Raw genomic sequence first — 14,390 nt, 5'->3', positions numbered from 1 at the left:
TTCACAGCCTCCCCCACCCAAATGCAGAGGCCTGAAGCCCCCTCCCTCTGTGCAGACGTCATTACAATATAGTACCCCCTGGATTCATCTCTATTTTGAACTGATATGCAGCCAGGACACTTCAGTTGTAAATGACCTCAATAAGAAAACAATATTGTTGCTTTGATCACATCAGAAAACATCCTCCTCGCAATCTCCAAAATACAACAGCCATAGGACTGTTGTCAAACCTTGTTTGGATGTCATAAAGGACCATTCACTGAAACTGAAGAGATATAGCTAGCTAACGACCTACTTTTCCATGTGAAAAAAAGCGGTGGACAGAGACTTGCCTGCTACGTTAGCTAGCTAGCTGGGATTTTCTACAAGGAATCTGCCTCCCGAAGAAAAGCTTCTCCCAAGTGGGTGTGACACCTACTTCAATTGCCTGCTGCACTGCAGCTTGGATTTCACCTGGCGATCTGTTCACCCTCTGCCATGGCCTGTGCTTTATTGACTATGAACTTGCTTGTTTACTTGACCGTAGAACAGACTGTTTGTTCCCACACTCGGGACACTATCGGTTTCACAGACTCTTGGCCTCCCATCCTATTCTAACCACATCTCACCGGCTTGGTACTCATGTTACCTGTTGAAATTGCTATACAATATGATCTTGCTGCTATCTGATGCACATTCAAATGTCATAAAAAATTAACACTGCAGAGCTCTCTGTGTCCTCTGCCGTGCCCTGATTGTATTACTGCTGATGATATTCTGACTTGTGCTCAATTGTGACTTGTGCTCTGATATCTGCTTAATTGATTTCTACTCTCGTAAAAGCCTGGGTTTCCTGCACATTAACACTAGAAGCTAATTACCTAAAATGTATCAATTGAAAGTGTGGGCTCACAGCTCCAATCCAGATGTGTTGGTCATTACTGAGACGTGATTAAGAGAGTTTTGAACACTGGTTATAACTTTTTCAACAAGACAGATCTTCCAAAGGTGATGGAGTAGCAATCTTGACCAAGGAACACCTTCGGTGCTCGGTTGTCTCCACCAAGTCTGTCCCCAAACAATTGGATTTGCTGGTTTTAAGCATTAGACTTTCAAATTGTTCTTTGTTGACTGTTGCTGGGTGTTATTGTCCACCATAAGTACTGGCCTGTACCCTACCTGCCCTAAGCTCTCTCCTGGCCCCTTACACTAAGTCTGAATTTGTTCTGCTGGGTGACGTAAACCGGGAGATGCTTAAACCACATGACCAAGTCCTAAAGCAATGGGACTCCTTAAATCTTTTTCAGATTTTTACCAATCCCACAAGGTATGACTCCAAATACCCAGAAAATGCTACTCTCCTTGATGTTATCCTCACAAATAATCCTGACATGTATCAGTCTGGTGATTCCTGTAATGACCTTAGTGATCACTGTTTTAAAACCTGTGTTCGTAATGGCTAATCAGTAAAACGACCTATCCTGATTTGTCAAAGATGTCAATGAGCAAGCCGTCCTTCATGACCTGGCCTCTGTAAATTGGTATAGAATTAGCTCTGTCAAAGATGCTTGGACTTTCTTTTTTTACATTTTCAGTGGTATTGTTAACAAACACCCCCACACAAAGAAAATGAGAATTAAAAACAGGTTCAGCGCCTGGTTTGACTGTGATCTGAGTTAACCAACCTCAAGAATTATGCATGTGCCGAGCCTGACTGGCTCTCGTTCAGGCAAATGAGAAATAAGTGCACTCAGGCTATCCGGAAGGCCAAAGTTAGTTACTTTAAGGAGCCGGTCTCTTTCTGTGGGTCTAACCCTAAAAAGTTCTGGAAAACGGTTAAAGAATAAGTCTTCCTCCTCACAGCTGCCCATGACCCTTAATATTGATGTGGTTGTTACTGACAAGGAGCACATGGCTGAGCTCTTTAATCACCACCTCATTATATCAGGATTCCTACTTGACTCAGCCATGCCTCCTTGCCCATCCAACATTTCCTCATCTCCCATCCCTTCTTATGCGACTAGCCCTGATGCTTCTCCCTCTTTTTCCTCTGTCCAGCTACAAACTTTCTCCCTGCAGGCAGTCACTGAGTCTGAGGTGCAAAAGGAGCTCCTTAAACTTGACCCCAAGAAACCATCTGGATCGGATGGTTTTGACCCTTTCTTCTTTAAGGTTGCAGCCCCTATCATCACCAAGCCAATCTCTGACCTTTTTAGCCTGTCTCTCCTCTCTGGGGAGGTTCCCATTGCTTGTAAGGCAGCCACAGGTGCGTTCTTTATTTAAAGGGGAGATCAAGGTGGCCACTTTCTATTTTTCCCTGTTTATCAAAGGTGTTGGAAAAACTTGTCAATAATCAACTGTCTTTCCTCATGTCTATACTATTCTCTCTGGTATGCAATCTGGTTTTACTCATGTTATGGATGTGTCACTGCAACCTCAAAGTTCCTCAATGATGCCACCATTGCCCTTGATTCTAAGCAATGTTGTGCTGATATTTGTATTAACTTGGCCAAAGCTTTTGATACGCTAGACCAATCCATTCTTGTGGGCCGGCTAAGGAGTATTGGTGTCTCTGAGGGGTCTTTGGCCTGGATTGCTAACTACCTCTCTCAAAGAGATCAGTGTATAAAGTCAGAACATCTGCTGTCTCAGCCCCTGCCTGTTACCAAGGAAGTACCCCAAGGCTTGACCCTAGGCCCCACTTTCTTCTCAATTTACATCAACAACATAGCTCAGGCAGTTGGATGATAGTCTTATACTCAGCTGGCCCCTTCCTGGATTTTGTGTTAAACACTCTACAACAAAGCTTTCTTAGTGTCCAACAAGCTTTCTCTGTCCTTAACCTTGTTCTGAACACCTCCAAAACAAAGGTCATGTGGTTTGGTAAGAAGAATGCCCCTCTCCCCACTGGTGTGATTACTACCTCTGAGGGTTTAGAGCTTGTGGTAGTCACCCCATACAAGGACTTGGGAGTATGGCTGGACGGTACACTGTCTTTCTCTCAGCACATATCAAAGCTGCAGGCTAAGGTTAAATCTAGACTTGGTTTCCTCTATCATAACCACTCCTCTTTCACCCCAGCTGCCAAACGAACCCTGATTCAGATGACCATTCTACCCATGCTAGATTACAGAGACATAATTTATAGATCAGCAGGTAAGGGTGCTCTGGAGGGGCTAGATGTTCTTTACCATTTGGCCATCAGATTTTCCACCAGTGCTCCATCACTGCACTCTATACTCCTCTGTAAACAGGTCATCTCTGTAAACTCATTGCAAGACCCATAGGTTGATGCTTATTTATAAAACCTTCTGAGGCCTCACTGCCCCCTATCGGAGATACCTACTGCAGCCCTCTTCCTCCACATACAACACCTGTTCTGCCAGTCACATTCTGTTAAAGGTCCCCAAAACACACAAATCCCTGGGTCCCTCCTCTTTTCAGTTCGGTGCAGCTAGTGACTGGAACAAGCTACAAAAAAAACTCTCCAACTGGACAGTTGTTTTCTCCATCTCTTCATTCAAAGACCCAATCACTCTTATTGACAGTTGTGGTTGCTACACATGATGTATTGTTGTCTCTACCTTCTGTTGTTTTCTTAGGTCTCTCTTTAGGTTGTGTTGTGGTGTCTCTCGTCATTGTGTGTTTTGTCCTATATTTTTATTCCCCCGTCCAAGTCGGAAGGATTTTGATAGGCCATAATTGTAAACAAGAATGTGTTCTTAACTGACTTGCCTAGTTAAAAAAAGGTTAAATAAAAAAATTAAGCTTCCATACAGCTGACGTGAAGTAACACCTCTACTCGTATGCAGAACAAGGGGGCGAGATGGCGCCTGAACTAGCCCTCTGCTTTTAAAAGACAAAGGGACACCACAGGCTCCCCTTGCAGAACGAGATGCTCTGCCTCTGACAGCTTCTGAACTCCTTCCTCTCCTCCTTTGCCCTTTTTCTTCAGGACAGGTGAGATTTGCAAAGTGATCAAAAGATCTTCAAACCATTGCCAGTTTCTCCTCCATCACCCCATCTTTGCCGGTGTCACCTTCAAATACCTCCCCCTTTGAAGCCATATCAGAGAGAGGCTGACAGTGCAGATAATTGGCCCAGTGGAGGTAATGGAGGAGAGACTCGAGAGGACCTAGAGTCAACCAGGAACTGGAATCTGTTGAACCACTTCTCAAATTCTTCTATCCATCAGCAAATTCATCAAAGACAAAGTGAGGAAAGTGGTAGAGAGGTGCAGGACAGAGAGGCAGCACTTACAGCTACAGTTTATGTCTATGACATACGATTTCTGTGTGAATGCTGTCTATTTATTTGTCAACATTACTCTGCAGCCTCAGTCATTCCATCAAAGGTAGCAATCATTGGGTGGTTGCTGGGGGAATTTTTATATACATTTTCATACATACTCCTCTTAGCCTGACATGCATAGTGTCTAACCTGTATAGAAGCCTCAATTGCAGTAATACAATGGGATAGAGAGAAAGAGGTGTGTGCTGCTCTGAAATAGGCCTAGTCCCAATGGCACCCTATGGGTCCTGGTCAAAAGTAGTGCACTATGTAGGTCATTTGGGACTTGGCCAGTGTTTAATGCGGAGGCGCGGTGCCCATTGAAATGAGGGGATGATGATCTACCTGAAAGTGTGATAGTGCTGACCATTTAAGGGTCTGTAAAGGTCAGGAGGGAGCAGTGGTTTGAGAGCTTTGAACAGCCATTACATTTTATTCCGCTTCAATGTGTGGGCTGCTGTGTACTGTGAATTGATGCTTCAGAGAGAGGATTAGTTGCTGCTGTTCTCTCTCAATAGTATAGTGTGTGTGTTCAATGTATTAGAGAGAGGTTTTGGGTAATCGTGTCGGGTGGTATAGGCATAGTTTCATTTCACAATTTTATTGAGGAAAATATCCTGAGAAGCACATCTTCCCACCTAGTCGTCAGTCTCTCTCTCCTCTCAGTCCCACCAGCATTCAGACAGACTATTTGTGTTTGTGTGAGTGATAGTCTTACACCAGCCAAGCTTCACGCTCATTCTGACCACAACCAAGAAATCAATTGGCCGTAGAGCTCTCCCTTAAGAAGCTTGTTCTGCATGCCAAATGGCACCTTATTCCCTTCAGAGTGCCCTACTTTTGACAAGAGCACTAAGGGCCATGGTCAAAAATAGTGCACAATGCAGGGAATATGATGCCATTTGGGACACAGCTCAGTTCTGAGGTAATTACCTAACAGAGTTTGAGAGAGAAACAAATAAAAATATATACTTTCAACTAATTAATACATTCTACAGTGTAACAAAAGTAGAGGGTTGTGAAGCAAAACTCCCTTGAGATACAATTAACAATATCTCCCTTCTCTCTCCCGCCCACTACACTAGAGAGAGGTCCAGTTGTAGCTAGAACACCATTCCTAACCCCTTAGCCAAAGGGCTAATTGCATTGCAACCTGCTTTACAGTCTGTGCGCAGCCTCACAACTTTAGGATAATAAAAGCAGAGTGAGGACACAGAATAAACGGCAGAGTTTATTGCTGAGGCAATAAACTCACCGGGTGAATCCTCATAGGCCAGTGATTTCTTTGGCCTGCAAAAACAAAGACTGGGATAGTGAACAGAGACCAAAAGAGAAAGTGTGAAGCACAGGCCCTGAGAGAGAGAGACTGAGCCCAAGAGCGAGGGACACAGCCTGAGAGAGAGGGAGAAAGAGAGACCAGAGATTGAGAAACCAAAAAAAAGGGAGTTTTAGCACAGCGTATTGGAGCAGAACGTTGTGATCAGGGTTGTCAATTCTAACGAGGGGACACTGTGCTGCTTCAGTAATGAGTGACTGTTTGGGAGTGTGTGTGTGTGTAGTCCCAACGCTGCACGCCCAAAATGTCAGCAACCAGGAGGTGGAGGGAAACAGGCACAATGTGATGTGGCTGGGTGAGTGTGAATGGATTCTGAACACATTATGATGGTGCAGATCTCTCCTTTGTCCGTGGCACCATCTCACATTATCAACTTAAAATGCGCATACATGAGCCTCCAGCAGCCCTCCCACACAAACAGTCCATACATTTTCCTGCTTTCTCTCCTTGTCTCAGGAGCCCAAATTAACTGTTTCCATTCCAGAGATAACAATCGCAGTTTGATAGCCTGACCCCGTTTTCCCCAAAGCCCACTAATCGGCCTTCTAATGAGCATTTTATGAGTCGTGATCAAAGTTCACTGGGATGTGCTTTAGTCAATAGGATTTCTACTTTCAATGGACTCCCGAGTCAGTCGGCTGGCTTATGAGCGTCGAGCCACCCCCTGCAAATTGACCTGGAGATTTATAAAGCAATTTTCAAAAGATCCTCGCGCAGACGGCCTTCACACACACACAGCTTACAATCAGGAAACGGGAGGATGGAATGAAGGAAGGAATTAGCGCTTCAATGAATTTCACTTCCAATTTGAATACAGATCGGTTTGAAGGAACGTAGCCCCGGCTAAAGTGAGGCCAGTGGTTAATGAACTCTGTTCTCTGTACACCGGTACTTAGAAGATTAAATGCTGATGGGCCAGAGACATTCACTATCAGAAGGCTTCCTCAGTAGGAACAAATAAGGGGTTACAGAGAAGTGATCAACTCTTTTCAAAAGGTTTATTTATGATTAAGGATTAATACACATTAGTCTTTCGAATCCATTCAAACTGAAACGTGGGTGCGTTAACACCCACACACAAAAACAGAGAAATTTAAGTCACGAGTACGTCGCAGCCTGTGATGACAGAACATTTTCAAAAGTGATCCCTCACAACCTTATCTTCTCTTTACACCCATGACAGAACAACAGCAGGGTATAGATAAGTGACATTTTACCAACGCCCCTTCTTCTCTGAACATAAGTCAGTTTGTGTCCTGTAGAGAAAGGTCATTCACCACCAGTAGGGGTCAGTGGTTAAAATGACAGAGTTCAGATGGCTATGGCCAGCCAGCCAGCGATCAGGAACATGCCCCCGTAAGGAGCCAGTTTCCTCAGGACAGGGTTCTCCGTCAGGGCCTGGTGATACAGGGCGCCACAGAACGCCCCCATGCCCACTACCAGGAGGGCGCCCGCCTGCAGAGAGAAGAGGGGAAAGTGACTGTGTGCTTCCCCGCTTACCATTAAGGCTGACCATTTAAGACGTACACACAGCCTTCTCAGAATGTGGCATACAGTATCTGAAAATACATGTAGTTGGACATCAAATCACTAATGCAAACAAAAATGGAGAATACATGGCGGGCGGAGGATTATAATAAACCACACAGATACATCATTATTGTGCCTTCAGAAAGTATTCACATCCCTTAACCTTTTCCACTTTGTTGTTACAACATGTATATGTTGTGTCACTGGCCTACACACAATACCCCATAATGTCAATGTGAAATTGTTTAGACATTTTTACTAATTAAAAATGAAAAGCTGAAATGTCTTGAGTCAATACGTATTCAACCCCTTTGTTCTGGCAAGCCTGAATAAGTTCAGATGTATGGACTCACTGTGTGCAAGAAGTGTTTAACATTATTTTTTTGAACGACTGCCTCATCTCCGTACCCCACACATACAATTATCTGTCCCTCAGTCGAGCAGTGCATTTCAAACACAGATTCAACCAAAGAGGTTTTCCAATGCCTCGCAAAGATGGGCACCTATTGGTAGACGGGTGAAAATAACTTTGGATGGTGTATCAATACACCCAGTCACTACAAATATACAGACGTCCTTCCTAACTCAGTTGCCAGAGAGGAAGGAAGCCACTTAGGGATTTCACCATGAGGCCAATGGTGACTTTAAAACAGAGTTTAATGGCTGTGAAAGGAAAAACTAAGGATGGATCGACATTGTAGTTAATCTACAATATTAACCTAACAAGTATCCTGTTTGCAAAAAGGCACAAAAGTAAAACTGCAAAAAATGTGGCAAAGAAATTCACTCTATGTCCTGAATACAAAGTGTTATGTTTGGGGCAAATCCAACACATTACCGAGTACCACTTCATATTTTCACGCATGGTGGTGGCTACATCATGTTATGGGTATGATCGTCATTAGCAAGGAGTTTTTTTAGGATAAAAATCAACTGGAATATAGCTAAGCACAAGCAAAACCCTAGAGGAAAACCTGGTTCATTCTGCATTCCTTACAGACACACACAGCAAGACAACCTAAAATACAAGGCCAAACATACACTGGAGTTACTTGCCAAGACAACATTGAATGTTCCTTGAGTGGCCTAGTTATCGATTTGACTTAAATGGATGTCTAACGATCAATAACCAACTTGACAGAGCTTGAAGAATTTAAAGAATAAATGTGCAAATATTGTACAATCCAGGTGTGAAAAGCACTTGGACATATCCAGAAAGATTCATAGCTGTAATCACTGCCAAAAGTGATTCTAACATATGTGAATACTTATGTAAATATTTCTCGATTTAATTTCAACAAACATGTTTCCACTTTGTCATTATTAGGTATTGTGTGTAGATGGTTCATCCATTTTGATTTTAGACTGTAACATGTGGAATAAGTCTAAAGGGGTAGGAATAGTTTCTGAAGACACCGTATGTTCTATTACAACACTAGTGTTCAATAGTTAATTCTGTAATTAGAATTGGAGTGAGGTATACAGTACATACCACAGCAGGTTTCCGACAGCGAGAGGCCCCCAGCAGAGCTATGCTGTGGTAGAAGTGGTACTTGTTGGCCGTCTCATACAGCTGAGGAGAGGTAGATACATTAGAGACCAGAACTGTCTGACAAATAAATTGACAGGGTGGTATAACTTTGCATTATATTCATATTGGTTATTTTAACACAATAAGCCCAGAAGGAGTGTGGTATATTGGCAAACCCCTGAGATGCCTTATTGCTTTTGGAAACTTTTTGCATCATACCTGTGGTATATCATCTGACAAACACAGCTGGAATGCTGTTCTAGCCAATCAGCATCAAGTACCCAAACTTCCCTGTGTGTGTGTGTGTACACACAATACCAGTCAAGTTTGGACACACCTACTCATTCAAATGTTTCTTTATTTGTACTATTTTCTACATTGTAGAATAATAGCGAAGACATCGAAACTATGAAATAACACATACGGAATCATGTAGTAACAAAAATATATATATATTTTTTATTTATGTTCTTTGAAGTAGCCACCTTTTGCTTTGATGACAGCTTTACGCACTCTTGGCATTTTCTCAACCAGCTTCACCTGGAATGCTTTTCCAACAGTCTTGAAGGAGTTCCCACATTTGATGAGCACTTGTTGGCTGCTTTACCTTCACTCGGCGGTCAACTCATCCCAAACCATCGCAATTGGGTTGAGGTCGGGTGATTGCGGAGGCCAGGTCATCAGGTCAACTCCATCACTCTCATTCTTGGTCAAATAGCCATTACACAGCCTGGAGGTGTGTTGGGTCATTGTCCTGTTGAAAACAAATGATAGTCCCACTAAGCCCAAACCGGAAGGGATGACGTATCTCTGCAGAATACTGTGGTAGCCATGCTGGTTAAGTGTGCCTTGAATTCTAAATAAATAACTGACAGTGCCACCAGCAAAACACCCCCACACCTCCATACTTCAGTGGGAACCACACATGCAGAGATCATCAAAGACACCAAAAACCTCAAATTTAGACAGATTTCCACTGGTCTAATGTCCATTTCTCATGTTTGGTGTCCTATAGTAGTGGTTTCTTTGACCATGAAGGCCTGATTCACACAGTCTCCTCTGAACAGTTGATGTTGAGATGTGTCTGTTATTTGAACTCTGAAGCACCTATTTGGGCTGCAATTTCTGAGGCTAGTAACTAATGAACTTATCCTCTGCAGCAGTGGTAGGTAACTCTGGGTTAGAGGTCGACCGATTAATTGGCCGATTAATTAGGGCCGATTTCAAGTTTTCATAACAATAGAAAATCTATATATTTGGACACCGGTTTGGCCAATTATTTTTTTTATTTTTTTTACACCTTTATTTAATCTTTATTTAACTAGGCAAGTCAGTTAAGAACACATTCTTATATTCAATGACTGCCTAGGAACGGTGGGTTAACTGCCTTGTTCAGGGGCAGAACAACAGATTTTTACCTTGTCAGCTCGGGGATTCAATCTTGCAACCTTACAGTTAACTAGTCCAACGCTCTAACCACCTGATTACATTGCACTCCACAAGGAGACTGCCTGTTACGCTAATGCAGTAAGCCAAGGTAAGTTGCTAGCTAGCATTAAACTTATCTTATAAAAAACAATCAATCATAATCAATAGTTAACTACACATGGTTGATGATATTACTAGTTTATCTAGCGTGTCCTGCGTTGCATATTATCGATGCGGTGCGTATCGTTACTCCAATGTGTACCTAACCATAAACATCAATGCCTTTCTTAAAATCAATACACAGAAGTATATATTTTTAAACCTGTATATTTTGTTAAAAGAAATCCAGGTTAGCAGGCAATATTAACCAGGTGAAATTGTGTCACTTCTCTTACGTTCATTGCACGCAGAGTCAGTGTGTATGCAGCCTAATTTGCCAGAATTGTACGTAATTATGACATAACATTGAAGGTAGTGCAATGTAACAGGAATATTTAGTCTTAGGGATGCCACCCGTTAGTTAAAATACGGAACGGTTCCGTATTTCACTGAAAGAATAAACGTCTTGTTTTCGAGATGATAGTTTCCGGATTTGACCATATTTATGACCTTAGTTATAGAAATACGAGCCTAAGTCTATGATGTGATAGAGCAGTCTGAGTGATGGTAGGCAGCAGCAGGCTCGTAAGCATTCATTCAAACAGCACTTTCGTGCGTTTTGCCAGCAGCTCTTCGCTGTGCTTCAAGAGTTGCGCTGTTTATGACTTCAAGTCTATCAACTCCCGAGATTAGGCTGGTGTAACCGATGTGAAATGGCTAGCTAGTTAGCGGGGTGCGCGCTAATAGCGTTTCAAACGTCACTCGCTCTGAGACTTGGAGTGGTTGTTCCCCTTGCTCTGCATGGGTAACGCTGCTTCAAGGGTGGCTGTTGTCGATGTGTTCCTGGTTCGAGGCCAGGTAGGAGCGAGGAGAGGGATGGAAGCTATACTGTTACACTGGCAATAATAAAGTGCCTATAAGAACATCCAATAGTTAAAGGTATATGAAATACAAATGGTATAGAGAGAAAGCCCTATAATTCCTATAATAACAACTACAACCTAAAACTTCTTACCTGGGAATATTGAAGACTCATGTTAAAAGGAACCACCAGCTTTCATATGTTCTCATGTTCTGAGCAAGGAACTTAAACGTTAGCTTTCTTACATGGCACATATCGCCCTTTTACTTTCTTCAACACTTTGTTTTTGAATTATTTAAAACAAATTGAACATGTTTCATTTATTTGAGGCAAAAAAAAAATTATTGATGTATTATATGAAGTTAAAATAAGTGTTCATTCAGTATTGTTGTAATTGTCATTATTACAAATAATATATATTTTTTAAATTATTATTATTATTATTTTTTTTAAATCGGTATCGGCTTTTTTGGACCCCCAATAAATCGGTATCGGCGTTGAAAAATCATAATCGGTCGACATCTACTCTGGGTCTTTTTTTGGTTGCTACATTATTCAAAAGTTGTTATTTCATAGTTTTGATGTCTTCACTATTATTTTACAATGTAGAAAAAAGAATAAAGTAAAAACCCTTGAATGAGTCCAAAGTTGACTGGTACCGTGTGTGTGTGTAAAGTCGGAAGTTTACATACACCTTAGCCAAATACATTTAAACTCAGTTTTTCACAATTCCTTACATTTAATCCTATTACAAATTCCCTGTCTTAGGTCAGAAGTTTACATACACTCAATTAGTATTTGGTAGCATTGCCTTTAAATTGTTTAACTTGGGTCAAACATTTTGGGCAGCCTTCCACAAGAAGTTGGGTGTATTTTGGCCCATTCCTCCTGACAGAGCTGGTGTAATTGAGTCAGGTTTGTAGGCCTCCTTGATCACACACACTTTTTCAGTTCTACCAACACATTTTCTATAGGATTGAGGTCAGGGCATTGTGGTGGCCACTCCAATACCTTGGCACTTCACAAAATAGATGGCATCATGAGGGTGGAAAACTGTATGACAGGTATGACAAAACATGTATTTTTACTGCTCTAATTACATTGGTAACCAGTTTATAATAGCAAATGCTTTTTAAGCATTAACGCACGAGGGGGTGTGATATGGCCAATTTACCACGGCCGCGTTGCGTTGTGCAAGAGAGCCGTGGTATATTGGCCATATATCACACCCCCTTGTGCCTTATTGCTTAAACAGCATATGAAACAACACTTACCACGATCGAGTAATCGCCTGGATCTTTGTTTTTGAAACCTGAATAAACAAATAGGAGATATTGTAAAGAGCCAGGACAGATGCAGTAATAGCAGCGCCACATAAAACAGGTGGTCATGTCATGTGACATCAAGAACAGTGAAGCCTATTTGTGTAACTTTATGTTTAGCCATCAGGAGCCTGCCATATACACCTTTTCATTCGGTTAATGTGCATCATTTACAGTAGCTTGAAAACTGTAGCCGGAAGGCACACTGTAGGCTACATATAGCTAATTACATTATTATTTAGCTCTAGTGACATGGCCCAATGAGTGACATAAGCCTGTCCTGCAGCGCATACACAACAACATGCCTAACTTTTAAAGTTCACTAACGTTACACAATCATTTAATCTGGTTGTTATGCCCCGCACAATTACGAAGACGTGAGCTCCTACCGTGAGCTCCGTATGCCCCAGCCGTGACAGCAAGCGCCCCGGACACTCCTGCTAACCTCTGCACAACCAAAGACGCGGTCATTGCTCAATTTTACAAGGCGCTAAATGACTGTGAAAGATAAAGGAAACTGCATGCAGTCGGGCGCTCTTCTGGGAGAGAACATCCGCCGGTAGAATTGTTTACTGAACCAAAATGGCGCCCATCGTGTTACAGTTTCCAATGTCCGGCATACATTTTATATAACTTTTATATAAGTGTGGCTCATTATGGCAAATGAAAATATCCTTGTATAGCCTAATAATATTGTCAGATCTCTTCAGACAAAGCCTTATGGAATGGCACCACTAACACAACACTGATTTGCACATAAACAGTTATTTTCTGTTAAAAATCAGACATTGTTATAAAGTTATGCTATTTATCACAGGCGAAATTGCCTCATGGGATGGGGGACATGACGCCCCCAATGTGCAGAACAGGCAGATCCCCCCAATCATTTATTTTATCGTGGGTCCTCCGGACAGCACATGAACATGTAATCAGCAATGGCAAAATGTGTAGAATTGCAGGAAATTTGCTTTAAAAGTAATCTTTGGGCACAAAAACAGTCCAACTCTCAACACTTGTAGCTAGCCAGTAACTCCTGCCCCAGTATGTGTTGATGGCAATTTTCATTTCAAATGATTTGTTTTTGGACAGAAGTTGCAGAGAACGGTAAGAAATGGCACTTCCATGACAAATATCTTATTCATATTTTTTTGCAGATTTTAAGCATTAAATGACAAGGTATGATGGTGCATTGATAAGATATACAGTTTAAAGGTGTTATTTTTGCGTTTTTGCTCAAAGTTTATAAGTTTACCATTAAGGAAATTGTCCAGTGTTTCCAGATTTCCACAAAATATGGCCTGTAGTTAATTACAATATGAGTGAAATAGTTTCCTTCCAAAAAAATGGTAGTTAAGTATGATAAAAAAGCACATTTTCTGTGTTGGAATGGTGTGGGCGTATACCAGTCATTAACAAATATACATGCAAATAGACCACTGATTGCCCAGCTCCTGAGGAGGATGACCTCTATGAGGAAATAGCAAGCATTTTTTAAATGGTCTGTTTGAGATAAGAATTTACGGTGAGGTTTTTGAACTGTTTTTTCTCCAGTTTATGCTTTAGTCACAAATACGAGTATAGGATGAGTCAACAACATTATTTGGGTATGATTTAACAGAATATTAACTTTTAAAAGTGAGATTTTCAATGGGGGTGGGGCAATGCAAATAGTCTGGGTAACCATTTGATTAGATGTTCAGGAGTCTTATGGCTTGGGGGTAGAAGCTGTTCAGAAGCCTCTTGGACCTAGACTTGGCTCTCTGGTACCGCTTGCCGTGCGGTAGCAGAGAGAACAGTCTATGACTAGGGTGGCTGTAGTCTTTGACAATTTTTAGGGCCTTCCTCTGACACCACCTGGTATAGAGGTCCTGGATGGCAGGAAGCTTGGCCCCGGTGATGTACTGGGCCGTACGCACTACCCTCTGTAGTGCCTTGCGGTCGGAGGCCGAGTAGTTGCCATACCAGGCACTGATGCAACCCATCAGGATGCTCTCGGTGGTGCAGCTGTTAAAC

The 14,390-nt window shown here is 42.1% G+C and overlaps 1 protein-coding gene across 1 annotated transcript; it reads right to left on the bottom strand.

Moving 5' to 3' along the window:
- Positions 1-6,586: 6,586 nt before the first annotated feature.
- LOC109906832 (transmembrane protein 256-like) lies at positions 6,587-12,968 on the bottom strand. The gene is made up of 4 exons (XM_020504677.2): positions 12,767-12,968; positions 12,330-12,367; positions 8,628-8,708; positions 6,587-7,060 (listed from the first exon to the last, which is right to left on the bottom strand). The coding sequence occupies exons 1-4, from the start codon at positions 12,846-12,848 to the stop codon at positions 6,917-6,919; spliced, it is 345 nt and encodes a 114-aa protein (XP_020360266.1). The 5' UTR covers positions 12,849-12,968; the 3' UTR covers positions 6,587-6,916.
- Positions 12,969-14,390: the final 1,422 nt, after the last annotated feature.

This window comes from Oncorhynchus kisutch, linkage group LG16 (genome assembly GCF_002021735.2).
Source record: "Oncorhynchus kisutch isolate 150728-3 linkage group LG16, Okis_V2, whole genome shotgun sequence".
NCBI lineage: Eukaryota > Metazoa > Chordata > Actinopteri > Salmoniformes > Salmonidae > Oncorhynchus > Oncorhynchus kisutch.
Note: the sequence above shows the minus strand (reverse complement) of the source record. Positions and strands in the feature narration are given on the sequence as shown.